Raw genomic sequence first — 12,770 nt, forward strand, 5'->3', positions numbered from 1 at the left:
GGTACGTACGTTAGTTCGTCGGTAGTAGTGTAAGTTACTAACGTTACGTTACGTACGTACGTACGTACTCGTCGTGTAGTGTGTGTGTAGTAGTAGTGTGTATATATATATATATATATATATATATATATATACATGGTATTGTGACTTTATGCTCGGTCTTTGTTCTAGTAATTAATATAGCTTTGACTGATTGCCAGCAGTTTTGAGTCTATGGTTAATTTGTGTTGTAAGAAGAAATATTTTAGTTATTGGATTTTATTCAGATTTTTTAAATTAATTTTATACCTGAACTTTTGTCAAAGTCAGTAATACACTTGTGATTGATTGTTGAAACAGGTGATTGTAAGTGTTTGATTATATTTTGATGTTAGTAGTAATGTATGTATGTGATTGGTTGTTGTTGCTATAGTTGATTTTAATCCTTTACACACTTTTTGTTGTTGGCAGTAACATGTCTGTGTTTGTTGTTGCAGATAATTTAAGTATGCTTAGTTTTTGTTACAAGTAGTATTATATCTTTAAATGGTTGTTGTTTCTAGAGGCTTTAATTTTATTGAAGATAGCGCTTAAACTATCTATCACTCATAACCACAATGAACTAAGTACCCTATGTTATTGCAGGCTGTAACTGACTTATGCCTGTTCTGTAAATCATTATCTGTTTTTTTACTACGTAAGGTGGTTTTGACTTTTTTTTTTAAGTGTTTGGTTTGGTTCTAATTACTTAGAACACTTATTTTTATTTTTTCTCCAGTTGTGGTAAGTCTGTATTGAAGTTGTAGGTAATAGTAAGCCTTTGACTGTTCCCAAGTGATTACAAGTATAGATTCATGCCTATCTAGAAATTATAATTCTGCTTGGGACAGGAAGAAAACTACCAGATTTAGATGTGTGTCTGCAAGGGATGAAATTCATACCTTAATATTCAGTTATCTAGGAAAATGGAAATCATGAAGATGTTTAAGTGATACATGAAATATATTTTAGTGTTTGTATACTTTTTTCATGAAAGAACATTTTTTTTTTTTATTCGGGATTCTACTTCTTCTTTAGTCCTTTTGCTTACTTGTTTTCATGATTATTCTTGGAAAACATTGACTGTTTTTTAAACCTTTATTTTTTATTTGAGGATATTAAAATTCACTTGTTTGACAAAAATTTGATAAAAAAAATAATAGCAAATACATGTAGGTAAAGATACCTATTGACCAGAAGTTTCAATTTTTATTTTTTTACATTTTACTGTGTTAAAAGATTTTAAATTGGAAATACACATTTGTGACACCGGATAGCTACTTTTATGTTTAATGATATGAAAAATGCATTATATGAACAATTGAAACATAACTGAGTAAGTTTATTTGAAAATGATACACTATGTTATTTTAACGTAACACATTATGTCAGTAGAGAGTTTACAAATACTTACTGATTCCTCATTATTAATAAATATCTTTTTGTATTGATTACAATCGGAACATCCATACAAATCAGCTTCCTCTACAGAAAGTCGGGAACAGGTTCAATACCCAACAGATATATCAAACCATGGTAATAAACATGTTAACTCGGTAGGTCATCACTTATCTCTACGAGTTACAAAACAAAAAAGAAAATGTTCCTCCAAAATCGTTTCACCCGAAGAAGAAAAAGTAGAAGAGAGGGCTGAAGTTCAGGTTAGATTAGACATAAAGCTATATTTGTAATTGGTATTTTATGTTTTATTAGATGTATTTTTTTGTTAAAATTGCTTATTGACTGAAAGTACAGAAATTGAAGAATCAATAATTAAATGAATTACTAGCTCAGAAGTCATTTAAATTTAATGATGATACCAGAAACACATCTAAACTTCCTGTTTAGTGAAGAACTAGTATTCCATCAACACATAAAACAACTTGGATAATTAACAGCAATAGTATTAAATTGAATTCTGATATTTAGCAATATTAAACTAAGTAGTTGGATAAGAGTTAAAATTGCAAATGTGGCAGAAATATTAGAATGGAGTTATTGACAGTTGTAGAACTGAATAATGTGTAACAATAGTTGAATTAAATGAATGACTGTGATGACTTATGATATTCAGAGAAGTAAATGTTTTTCTTGCTCATCCTGGATCTACCTGGGAGCAAAAGTTATAGTAAATTCCTGGATTATATCCTGACTTGTTTTTAAAGAGGCTAGCATTATCTTGACATTGTGACTGAATACTTAGTGTGATACCTTATACCCTGTGTACCACCATTGGGGCTGATGAGGTCTTTACTGTTTGATTTAGATCTTGCTCTGTCAGTTTCAGATTACAAATTGACATAAAAGATCTATGACAAATACAAATAAAAGATTAAAATAAAATACAATTAAAGCTAAACATAATAATAATAATAATTAGTCGAAGACATATAGGTTTTTAATGCCTTAATGATAATAATACGCATAATAGTAGTGATACAATTAATTGATTTTGGTTACCTTCTCTAAAATCTGTTCCAACTCCCATACATAAATGGGGTGCTACCATGACTGACCACTAGATTGAAATTGATAGATTAAACTAACATAAAACATGATGTTGCCTAAATGTAATAAAGTGTTTTCTTTCTTCAACAGATTGATCAAAACAGAGAATCAGTCTCATTAAATGTGGTAAGTAAACTTGATGCTGAGGACTTGGGAGTTAAGTTTCATCCAAAACAGTGGATCTGCTCACAGTGCAGCAAGAAGTTTACAGACTGTCTTGCTTTTGCTCATCATTTGCAAGATCATTACAAGCCCACAAATAGTATAAACTCTGTGGAAAGACTGTCAGTGCAAGAACCTACTTCTACAAAAAAGGGAAGGAATCATTTAAGTGATAATGACCAAAAAAAAAGATCAAACTAAGGAATTATTGGAAAAAAGATCACGGCAAGATACAAGTACACAGGTAATTATTAGAATGTCACCTCGATGGCCCAGATAGGGTTAAGAAATTTTTTTACCCACTTACTTAGAAAGCCAGATAAATTATAGTATTATTGGAACATTATATTCTAGTGAGTGATATATTTTTTATGTTTTGAAATGCATATTTGAAAATTAAATTAACTGTTTTTTGAACAAACACATTTCTGAGATTCAACAAGACTTATGGCAGAACTTCTCCTCCAGTGCAAACTGCATCAATTTCACACTGAATAATATAAATCATTGTTTTTATGTATCTTTTTTATTTAGTCTTATATATATATATATTTTAACAAAAGTAACTAAAATGTAAAAAGTAACAACTTCCCAGCTTAGCCAAACAAAACTTTAATAAAATAAAATGTTTGAAACTACACTTGTGTTAAAGGACACCTCACAGGTGATGGTTTCTGTTGTGATTTATTGCTTTTTATGTGCATTAGTCTGACAGTAGACAGTCCAAAGTGCAACAACAAAACCATAAACTTAAAAGAATACAGATGTGGAAAGGCTAGAACTTAAAGCTGTTAATATGATTAATTTGGTTCTTTCTGATCAATGCTGGTGCCAGTGCAGAGAAAAAATGGTATTATGTATATATTTCAACTTTTTATTTATCTGTACAGTTAGTGTTAAGGTAGAGAAAATGAGAGATAAAATGTGAAGTGTTATCAAAAATAAGTTTGATAATCTTGGAGGTTCTAGAGGTTATGCAAATGAAATATGAAAATTGTAAGATGAAAAGTATTTTTATTCTTAGGATAAAAATTACCTTTCATTTAAACTGACTCAGTAAAGATCCATAAGACATACTTTATTAAAAATTCTGATTTCTGTGTACAGCAGACTTGTAACAGTTACTAAAAGCTTGCCAAATCTCATGAAGATACATTTAGTGAATTCAGAATTATAGTAAACATTATATGTATAGCTTCACAGACACAAGAGTGGACAAGTTGACCAAGCCCATGAATCGAATGTCAAGTGATGATGTAAAAATAATTTCTTAACTTCAAAAGCATAGGTCATATGAATATTTGTAGTTTAAATGTTGGTAGCAGGAGTGTAACTGATTAATTTATGGACCATTATGTGATCATATAGAATGAGAGAAAAACACTACCACATATTTGAAATGTGAAGTTAAGGTACAAATCAAAATAACTTCCCTTTAATTATAATTAAATCAGTCAAATAAATAAAGGAAGCTTAACTGTGTACTTTAAAGATGAGAAGTAGTATTCACTCAGACTATTGGAACTTTGTCTTTTATGTTATAAAAATTATAAGGCAACAAAGCTTTTGGAAGCCAACAAAAAATAATTGTGTAATTTCAACACACTTTTTGCATTTTATCAAGAGGTGAATAGTACCAGTATTTTTAAAAGCTTTCTAATGAACTGAATAATTTTTGTTTTTCAAAATATTGACCAGGCATGGCTTATTGGTCAGGTACAAGGCTAGAGCTGTGCTGCTGAACATGCTGCATATTTTTATTTGTGGGAAGTCATTACATCTGTGATGGTTAATCCTGCTATTTGGTTAAGAGTAACTGCATGAGCAGTGGATGTCTTGTAGATTTGTTTCCCTCTCTCTTACATCCTGTGGCTCAGCAGTAAGTCTCAAGGCTTATGATGCTAGAAACTGAGTTTCGATACCCAAGATAGGCACAACACTATAGCCTGTTGTGTAGCTTTGTGCTTAACAAAAAAACATAGGGTTAGCTATGTCTAAATCTTTGGAGTCTCTAATCTGACTATGTAGCCCATGCATTACATAATTATTTGTATCTTTTTGTTTATTAGATTCAACTGGAAGATAAGAACAAGTATAATACTTGTGAAACACTAGAATACAAATCTCAGGAAACCACAACCATAAGAAGAAGAAGTAAAATAAAATTTAAAGAGATGCTTAGGGAAGAACCAGTTGGTGGTAAAAGATTTACATCAACCCTTAAGCAATGTTCTTCTATTGTAAAAAGAAGATATAACTTGAGAATGAGACAAAAAGTTCCGGATCAGAATAAGGTAAGTCTGTTTTTGTTTCAATGAAAAAATATATATTTTCTTTGGCTTTTTAATTTATAAAAATTCCATACATATGGAACTGGCTCGGCATGGCCAGGTGGTTAAGGCACTCGACTCGCAATCTGAGGGTTGCGGTTTCGAATCCCTGTCACACCAAACATGCTCGCCTTTTCAGCCGTGGGGGCGTTATAATGTGATGGTTAATCCCACTATTCGTTGGTAAAAGAGTTGGCGATGGGTGGTGATGACTAGCTGCCTTCCCTCTAGTCTTACACTGCTAAATTAGGGACGGCTAGTGCAGATAGCCCTCGTGTAGCTTTGTGTGAAATTCAAAAACAAAACACATGGAACTTCAAAATGCCAAAACATCAATTAGTTAAAGAAGTAAAAAAAAAAGACTAAATATTTTGTTGGTTTACTATAGTAAAAGCTTGCTTGGTTTTAATGTGGATATCCAAGGTATTAGGAGTACCTAACATATATTTTTCAACAGTATAACAAATAGAATTATTTTGTTGAAACAAGGCATCCCAGTATTAAGACTAAAACTTAAACTGAAATTGAGAATGTATTAAGTTTATTTATTTTCTTAATTTTGACTATCAAAATTGAACAGCATTAATACATAATTTTGCTAAGAAATGTTTGGTAGCTAATCTGATATAAAATTAAATGTGATACATGTAGGTTTAATTACTTCATTGTTTAATAAAATGATGAATCAGGGTGTCCAATTTGACCTAAAATTTACAAAATTTTATAAGATAATGTGTTACCTTTACAATTTTGAGTTAAATTAGAAAAAATGGTTTTATTATGCCTTAATAGTTTCAAAAATAAATATCACAATAAAAAATTAGAAAAACAATTTAATAGTTTTCAAAATAATTATCACAATAAAACAAAAACAACTTGATAGTTTTAATGAATATCACAATAAAAATTAAAAAACAATTTAATAGTTTTAAAAATGAATACCGCAATAAAAAAATAAAGTTTTTATGAAATAAATATCTTGGAGAAATTGCTCTTTTTATTTGTAAGATAAGTAAATAAATATTAATGTTGCATTGATCTTGTTAATTAATATCAAGGGATCATTAGTGAAAATACTTTAATTTGTACTATTTAAGAACTATAAAAGACTTCCTGAATAATAATATAACTAGATATCTTTGTAATGCGAAAAGCTCAAAAGATTACGTCTCATTTTTTAGAATGTTTAGATTAATTATTCATAATTTTTTGTACATTCTCTTACATAAAGATATTTCTTTCTAAAGAACAACTTTTGTAGTAAAGATGTTATTCAAAATTTAAAAAAAAGAAGAATTAACTGGAAAGTATTTATAGTGAAGGAATGAGAATTTATGGTTTGTAACGTTTTTAGGATTTTGTGCTCACTAAACAAGAAAGTAATCAGAAACAGCTAGGAATGAAGAATGGCCATCATGAAGATAAGAAGCTAGGAAGAAAGTTTGAAGAAGTTGGTAACTCAGAGGTAATAAATATTATTCTTTGTGCATATTTTGTATGGAAATAGTTTGTGATGACCAAATCATTGGTAATATATTTCATAAGAATGATGTAAATAACTGGTTATTATATTTGGAGGTGCAAAACAAAGTTATGTTACTAATTTTCCAGGCAACTAAAGATATACTAACTTCTTTGGAATTATTTCTAGCATTTGTTAGATATTAGGTTATAATAACACAAACATTTATTTCACTTTTGATTTTTTGCAACTGAACAAATTCTAGGGTTAAAGATAAAAAATTATGCATTTGAGTGTCCAAAATTATTTCAAACAGAAAATACTATAGTCTATTACAGGTGACCAAATTCTCAGTTTAACTGCTTTTTGCCTGGTGTGTTTTACTTATCAAATACTGTTGAAGGTTAAAGACTCGATAAGGAAAGGATTAATATAGGAAAATAAAAGTATGAGTAGATTTTTATCTGATGGCAAAGGGGTCATAGTTTTTATTTTTTTATTTATTTTTATTTATTTATTTTATTTTATTTTTATGGTCTGAGTATCAATTCAGTTTATTTTCTTACTTTCACTCTATTCTTGTAGGAAGTTATTTTGCAAGCAGTTCTAAATAAAGACTGTGCCTGCTGTTTTTCATTTATAATTTAGCCGACAAATATTTTGAACATTTCACACTTTCACTCATTAAGAAATGGTTTAGTTCAACTTATTATTTCTTAAACATTAAATTCTGTATAGGAAAATTCAAAGGAGAATAAAGCACTCTTCAGTATTGAAAGATCTGTCAAGGAACAAAATGATACAGATAATGATAGAACAGCAGATAGTAGTGATGATGATGAAGATGATCAGTTCATAGATTATGATAGTGTAATGGAAGATGAAGAAAGTCAACATGAAACAAATGCAGCTTCTGGAAATTTTGCTGTGACTGAGAAGGATTTCAAAGGTAGTTTTCTTTTGTAAAGAGATTGTTTATTATAATTCATTTTAATTATCTTACAATAATATTTATCCAAGTTTTTCTGTTAGACTCTGTTTAATCCTATATAAACAGAATTGGTGCTTTGCTCCAACCCTGTACCTATGATGCTATATGCAGTAATACAGTGAATTTACTCTTCACATCATTTGGTAGGCTTTTAGTAAGCATTACCAGTAATATGTTGTACACAGAAAATCTGACTTTTCATGAAAGTATTTTTATTAAAGACTTATCTGTGAATTTACTTATTTAGTGTGACTCAAACACTGACTAGTTCGAATGCAAGTGAGTCAGTGTGACTCGTTTGAATGCAAGGTTATTTTCATGTGGAGAATAAAAATACCTTACAGTTTTCATATTTTCTTTTCATAATATTTTAGATCTATCTCAGTAATTATCAAAAATCGTTTTTTTTTTCAGTAAATTTTTTTGTTTTACCTGTTATTTACTGTATCACTAATTGAAGAAAATTAGCAATGTAGGATAAAGTTAAAAGTTGAAAAATACAAAATGTATATAAATTACCATTTTTTTGTCTTTCTCAAATGATTGCATATTGTAACAGACAATTAAACTATTTATTCTTTCCAGCCAAAGGTAATAGACTTTTTAAATCTGGGTTCATTTAGTTTCATTGCTTTACAGTTGCTCTTAGGTCCTCTCCGGGTATGCCAAAAGCTACTTATAACAGCTTGACAGCTTTGTGCAAACAAATGATCAAGTTACAAGTACAACACAGATAAATTGTCTATTACAAGAAGTTTCTTTATTTAAATATTTGTACCTAACCTGATAAGTATCTAATTTTTACATTTCAGTTACTTTTATAACAATAAAAAGAACATAAAAAGCAATAAATTTAGAACTTACTCATCTGGACTTCTACTGTTTGCTGTCAATGAGGCACTGTAAGTTTTTTGTTGTGATGTTGGTGATCCAAAATAGTTTAAATGTTTATTTCATATATGAAAGTTAGAACATAAAACTTTAACATGTAGATTGATTCCTGAAAAATAAGATTTGTAAAATGTTGTTTAAAATTTTTAGTTTGTGTATTATATGTTCATTTTTGCTGATATTATTAAAAAGAAATTTAATTCTTTTTCTTTTATGAAACATTTAGCTCATCACCAGACCTTTTGCAATTTTGTATGCGTGAACGTAGAAAATTAGCAGGAAATTGTTGTGTAAACATTTTAAAAATCTTATTTTTGTGTTTTGTATGGACTAGCAACACCTACAAGGGAATTTCTGTTTGTTCTAGAGAAGAAACGTCCTGTAATCCATATGCTGCAAAATGAAAAGGTAAATTCTCATAGTTCCACTACCTTGCCTGAAGCTAAAGTTCCTGATAATGTAGCTGACAGTGGAATCAAAGCCAATGACAAAATTGTGCAGAATGAAATCCACCGAACTTCATTGCCCCTGTCTAGAGAAGCTGTCCAACAGGAACCTTCGAGAAATGATTCCAAGGAAAACAAAGAAATAGTAAAAAGGGCACTTGTTCCTAGAGGAGAAGGTGAATATGAGTGTGACTTGTGTGGTGATAGATTTAACAAACCATGTTACCTTTACCGACATTTGAAAAAACATACAGGAGAATTTACTTGTAACCACTGTTACAAGGTGTTTGCAAGAAAGGAGAGTATGATGAAGCACAACTGCCCAGCTTTGGCTAATACTAGTTCACCAGAAAACCACAATTTTGGCTACAGGTGTGAAACCTGCAACAAATCATTTCACTCTAAGAAATCTCTTGATTGCCACATAGCTAGACATACGAGCAGATACAGTTGTAAAGATTGTGGGAGAAATTATTCCTCGGAGGTATGATATTAATGTTCTAGTCCTCTTTTTACACAGAAAAATCATTTAGACCCTTTTCACATACAACATATTAGATATCCTTTTCACGTACAAGATATTAAATGTCCTTTTCACGTACAAGATATTAAATATCCTTTTCACATACAAGATATTAAATATCCTAACTTCTTAGCTTGAAAATGTATACTTTGTAACTGTTACCAGTAATTTATTATCCATGATGATGTAACCACAATTTGTGCATCAGGCATCTGTTTAACGTACCATGTCAATATTAAAGATATACTAGTCAGTAGAGCTGGGCTTGGCGTATTAGTTAGCATGTCTGTACTGCGAAGCTGAGGATTCATGGTTTGTAAGCTGTTGCTGTAAAAATGCACTCTGCACTTTGGGTGCCTTATAAAAGTGATTGTCCAAGTCTATTATTATGTCTGTTATTGAGTACCCCCAAGGATTGCCAGTTAGTGCTATTGACTAACTGCCTTCCGTATAGCTTATCAGTTCAAAATTAGGGATGGCTATGTGCATATAATTGTTGTTGGTAGCTTTGCATGAAATGCAGAATTAAATAAAAAAAATGCTACCTGGTAATTTCATATAACCACATTCACAACAGCTTTATGTTTTATAGTTATTACTGTTTCAAATAGTGTTTTGGTTTAAAATGTTTTTAGAATATTAGTTTTTCATATTTGCGATTCTAGTTGGGCCACAGCTGTTTCAGAACTTGGGTCCAATAGATTGTGTCAGAAAATACGAAACTGTAATTCCCCTTATTTTAAAGTTAACGTTTTTAACATTGAAAGCTGTTGGAAAGAGATAGGCTGTAATTTGTGGTAAAAACGAATACAATGGAGATATTTTTCTTATAGTTTAAATGTGTAATTTCCAAGTACTGTATCGTGTACTTTGGACTTGATGCTAAAAGAAATACTTTAAAAATAGAACATTATTATACATGTGATATAATAAATATTTTAGATATCACTTAAAATACTTCTGTAGAGGTATTCTAGTTTAAATTTTTAATTTGAAAGAGAAAACAAGTGGAAAGTACTAATAGTTTGTAGGTGTTACACAAAGACATATCAAGGAGAGGGGGAGTCTGGATTCCCCCTTTCCTTTTGATAAACCATGAAATTTTTTTAGGTGTACAGAGCAGACTTTTTATAGCAAGAAATTAAAATAGATATAAATAGGGCAATGTCCACCAGTGGCTAGGACTGGGATAACAGCATTATTTGGTGGCATGGAGACTTTGGATATCCGTATGTTTAGTATCATGTAAACAAAACTCTTTCTTTCATGAAAGACTGGATCTACCTCTGGTTGCTTTCATTGTTTTTTTTGATGTACAAGTTATTAATGCATTTTTGTTGTTGTAGCACTTAATACTGTAGTACATGTTTATATATATATTTATATATTATATTGCAAAGCAGGTACTTGTATATGTTTTGTTGTACATCTAAGGTCATGTGTTTATACTCGTTTTAGTATATCCTAAACCATCATGCTTGTCCAGTGCACCCGTCTGCAGAACAGTTCCAGTGTGATATTTGTTATAAATTATTCAGTCAGAAAAAGTACCTTAAGAAACACTTACCAATCCACACAGGAGAACATACATGTGACATCTGTGGTAAGTGGCTAAGATCCACCGAGTCTCTGATGAGCCACGTGAAGTCATGTAGTAAGGTCAGGAAAATTGAGGTTAATGGTAAAGTCAAGTGCCAAGATTGTCACCAGGTAAGTCACTATGCTATGAATTCGATACCTTGGTATTTCAAGAGATCAATATGGTACCTAAATTGTATAGCAGCTATGGCAAATTAATAAGATAATAATTAACTATGTTCTGTGAGATTGGGCATGCTATAGACATCTACATATACTTAGACATTATAGACAGCTATGTTTAGGTATTTGAACTCTTTAAGCAGTTATAAAAAACTCATTAAAGTTTATTTTATTACTAGTTACAGCTTACTGTAAAAACTGTGACGTGTACTAAAATATACTTTATCAGTAAATAAACTCAAAACCTAACCCATTAAAGTTTGTATTCTTACATGTAAAATTCTCAATTTTTGGTTTGTATTAAGACTTAAGACTATACAGTTCTTTGGCTATGAATAAAATAGAGGAGGAAAAACTTGCTCTTTGTGAGATTGCACTGTTCCCTTAGCAGGTAACAGCAGATACAATCAGATGTGCATGTAGTCTGACCACGTTGTCACAGTTTACACGTGTATTGGTGGCCCAATGAATAATGGTGGAATATACACAGTAATGTCAGACTTTATGTGTGCAAGTGGTATTAAAATAGTTTTGTAAAAATGTGCTGTTCATGTAGTATTGATAGGTATGTGTACTAGAGCTTGGCAGCTGTTCATGTAGTATTGATAGGTGTGTGTACTAGAGCTTGGCAATTAGTGGAATTTGTAATTCAGTTAATCATGAAGTCCATTAATCAATTAACTGGTTATTCTCACTTGAGACTTGGAAATTTGGAATAATCTAAAATCATAATAATACTAAAAAAAAACGAACTTAGTTCATCATTTTTGTGAGTTGTGGCATTAATTGATTAAGCTGAACATCCTTGAATTAATCAAAAATAATAATGAGAAATTATATTGGTTATATTTTGATTACTTGGATTATTGAATAATTGGAAATATTAATTTTGATTATATAAAATAAGAACATTCAATGTTTGACAATGTACAATAATTTATTATGCCAGTTAAAAGTAAAATATACAATTCAAAACTACATGTTTCGGTGGAAAAGAATTCCGCCATGTTCAGGAGACCAGAAGAAACACAGAAGATGTCATGTTTTATTTTTACACTAGCATGTGCATGTGTCTAATTTGAATATTATACAGTGCTATCTACAGAACAGATTTCCAAAATTTCACTTCTGTAGCACCTGGGCCTAGATTTCTATTCAAAATCAATTACTTGGAGGATGTTATGAGTATGCTATGCATTTTAAGAGCTCAATATGGTATCTGAATTGTATAGCAGTTCTTGGAATTGAACTGCATGTATCTGATGCCTCTTTTGACACAAATAAACAGTGCAAGTGTGATGTTACTGATCTACTGTATATTAACTTTTTTTTTCTACAAATACCATGTTGTATAACATTTTTTTGCTGGGGCATTATGAATGTTAGGCACACAATTTACTCTTAGAAATGGTTTGGATCTTTTGTTGTTCTCAATTAAACATATATGATGTGAAAGTATTTTTTACAAAGTTTATATATTTGTATAAATTCAGTTTGGAACAAAAGTGACCACACAATTGTTTCATTCAGAACATAATTTTATTTCTAACTATTATCTTGAAACAAGTCAATAATTAAATTGGTTTCAGTTGTTTTCATAATATTTTCTTTACTACCAGCCATCTATTGCCAACTGTATAATAACTTTTGCCCCACCATGTATATATGTGTGGGTTAG

At 30.4% G+C, this 12,770-nt stretch overlaps 1 protein-coding gene across 1 annotated transcript in view; it reads left to right on the plus strand.

Annotated features, from left to right (window-relative positions):
- The window catches only part of LOC106457555, a 44,599-nt gene that overhangs the window by 13,082 nt on the left and 18,747 nt on the right, over positions 1-12,770 (plus strand). The window contains exons 4-11 of the mRNA XM_022383550.1: positions 1,498-1,679; positions 2,617-2,810; positions 2,908-2,932; positions 4,758-4,982; positions 6,373-6,483; positions 7,219-7,429; positions 8,697-9,292; positions 10,790-11,041. Coding sequence (XP_022239258.1) covers positions 1,498-1,679; positions 2,617-2,810; positions 2,908-2,932; positions 4,758-4,982; positions 6,373-6,483; positions 7,219-7,429; positions 8,697-9,292; positions 10,790-11,041 — 1,796 coding nt within the window. The remainder of the gene's footprint in view (positions 1-1,497; positions 1,680-2,616; positions 2,811-2,907; positions 2,933-4,757; positions 4,983-6,372; positions 6,484-7,218; positions 7,430-8,696; positions 9,293-10,789; positions 11,042-12,770) is intronic.

Source organism: Limulus polyphemus, unplaced genomic scaffold (assembly GCF_000517525.1).
Source record: "Limulus polyphemus unplaced genomic scaffold, Limulus_polyphemus-2.1.2 Scaffold345, whole genome shotgun sequence".
Lineage (NCBI taxonomy): Eukaryota > Metazoa > Arthropoda > Merostomata > Xiphosura > Limulidae > Limulus > Limulus polyphemus.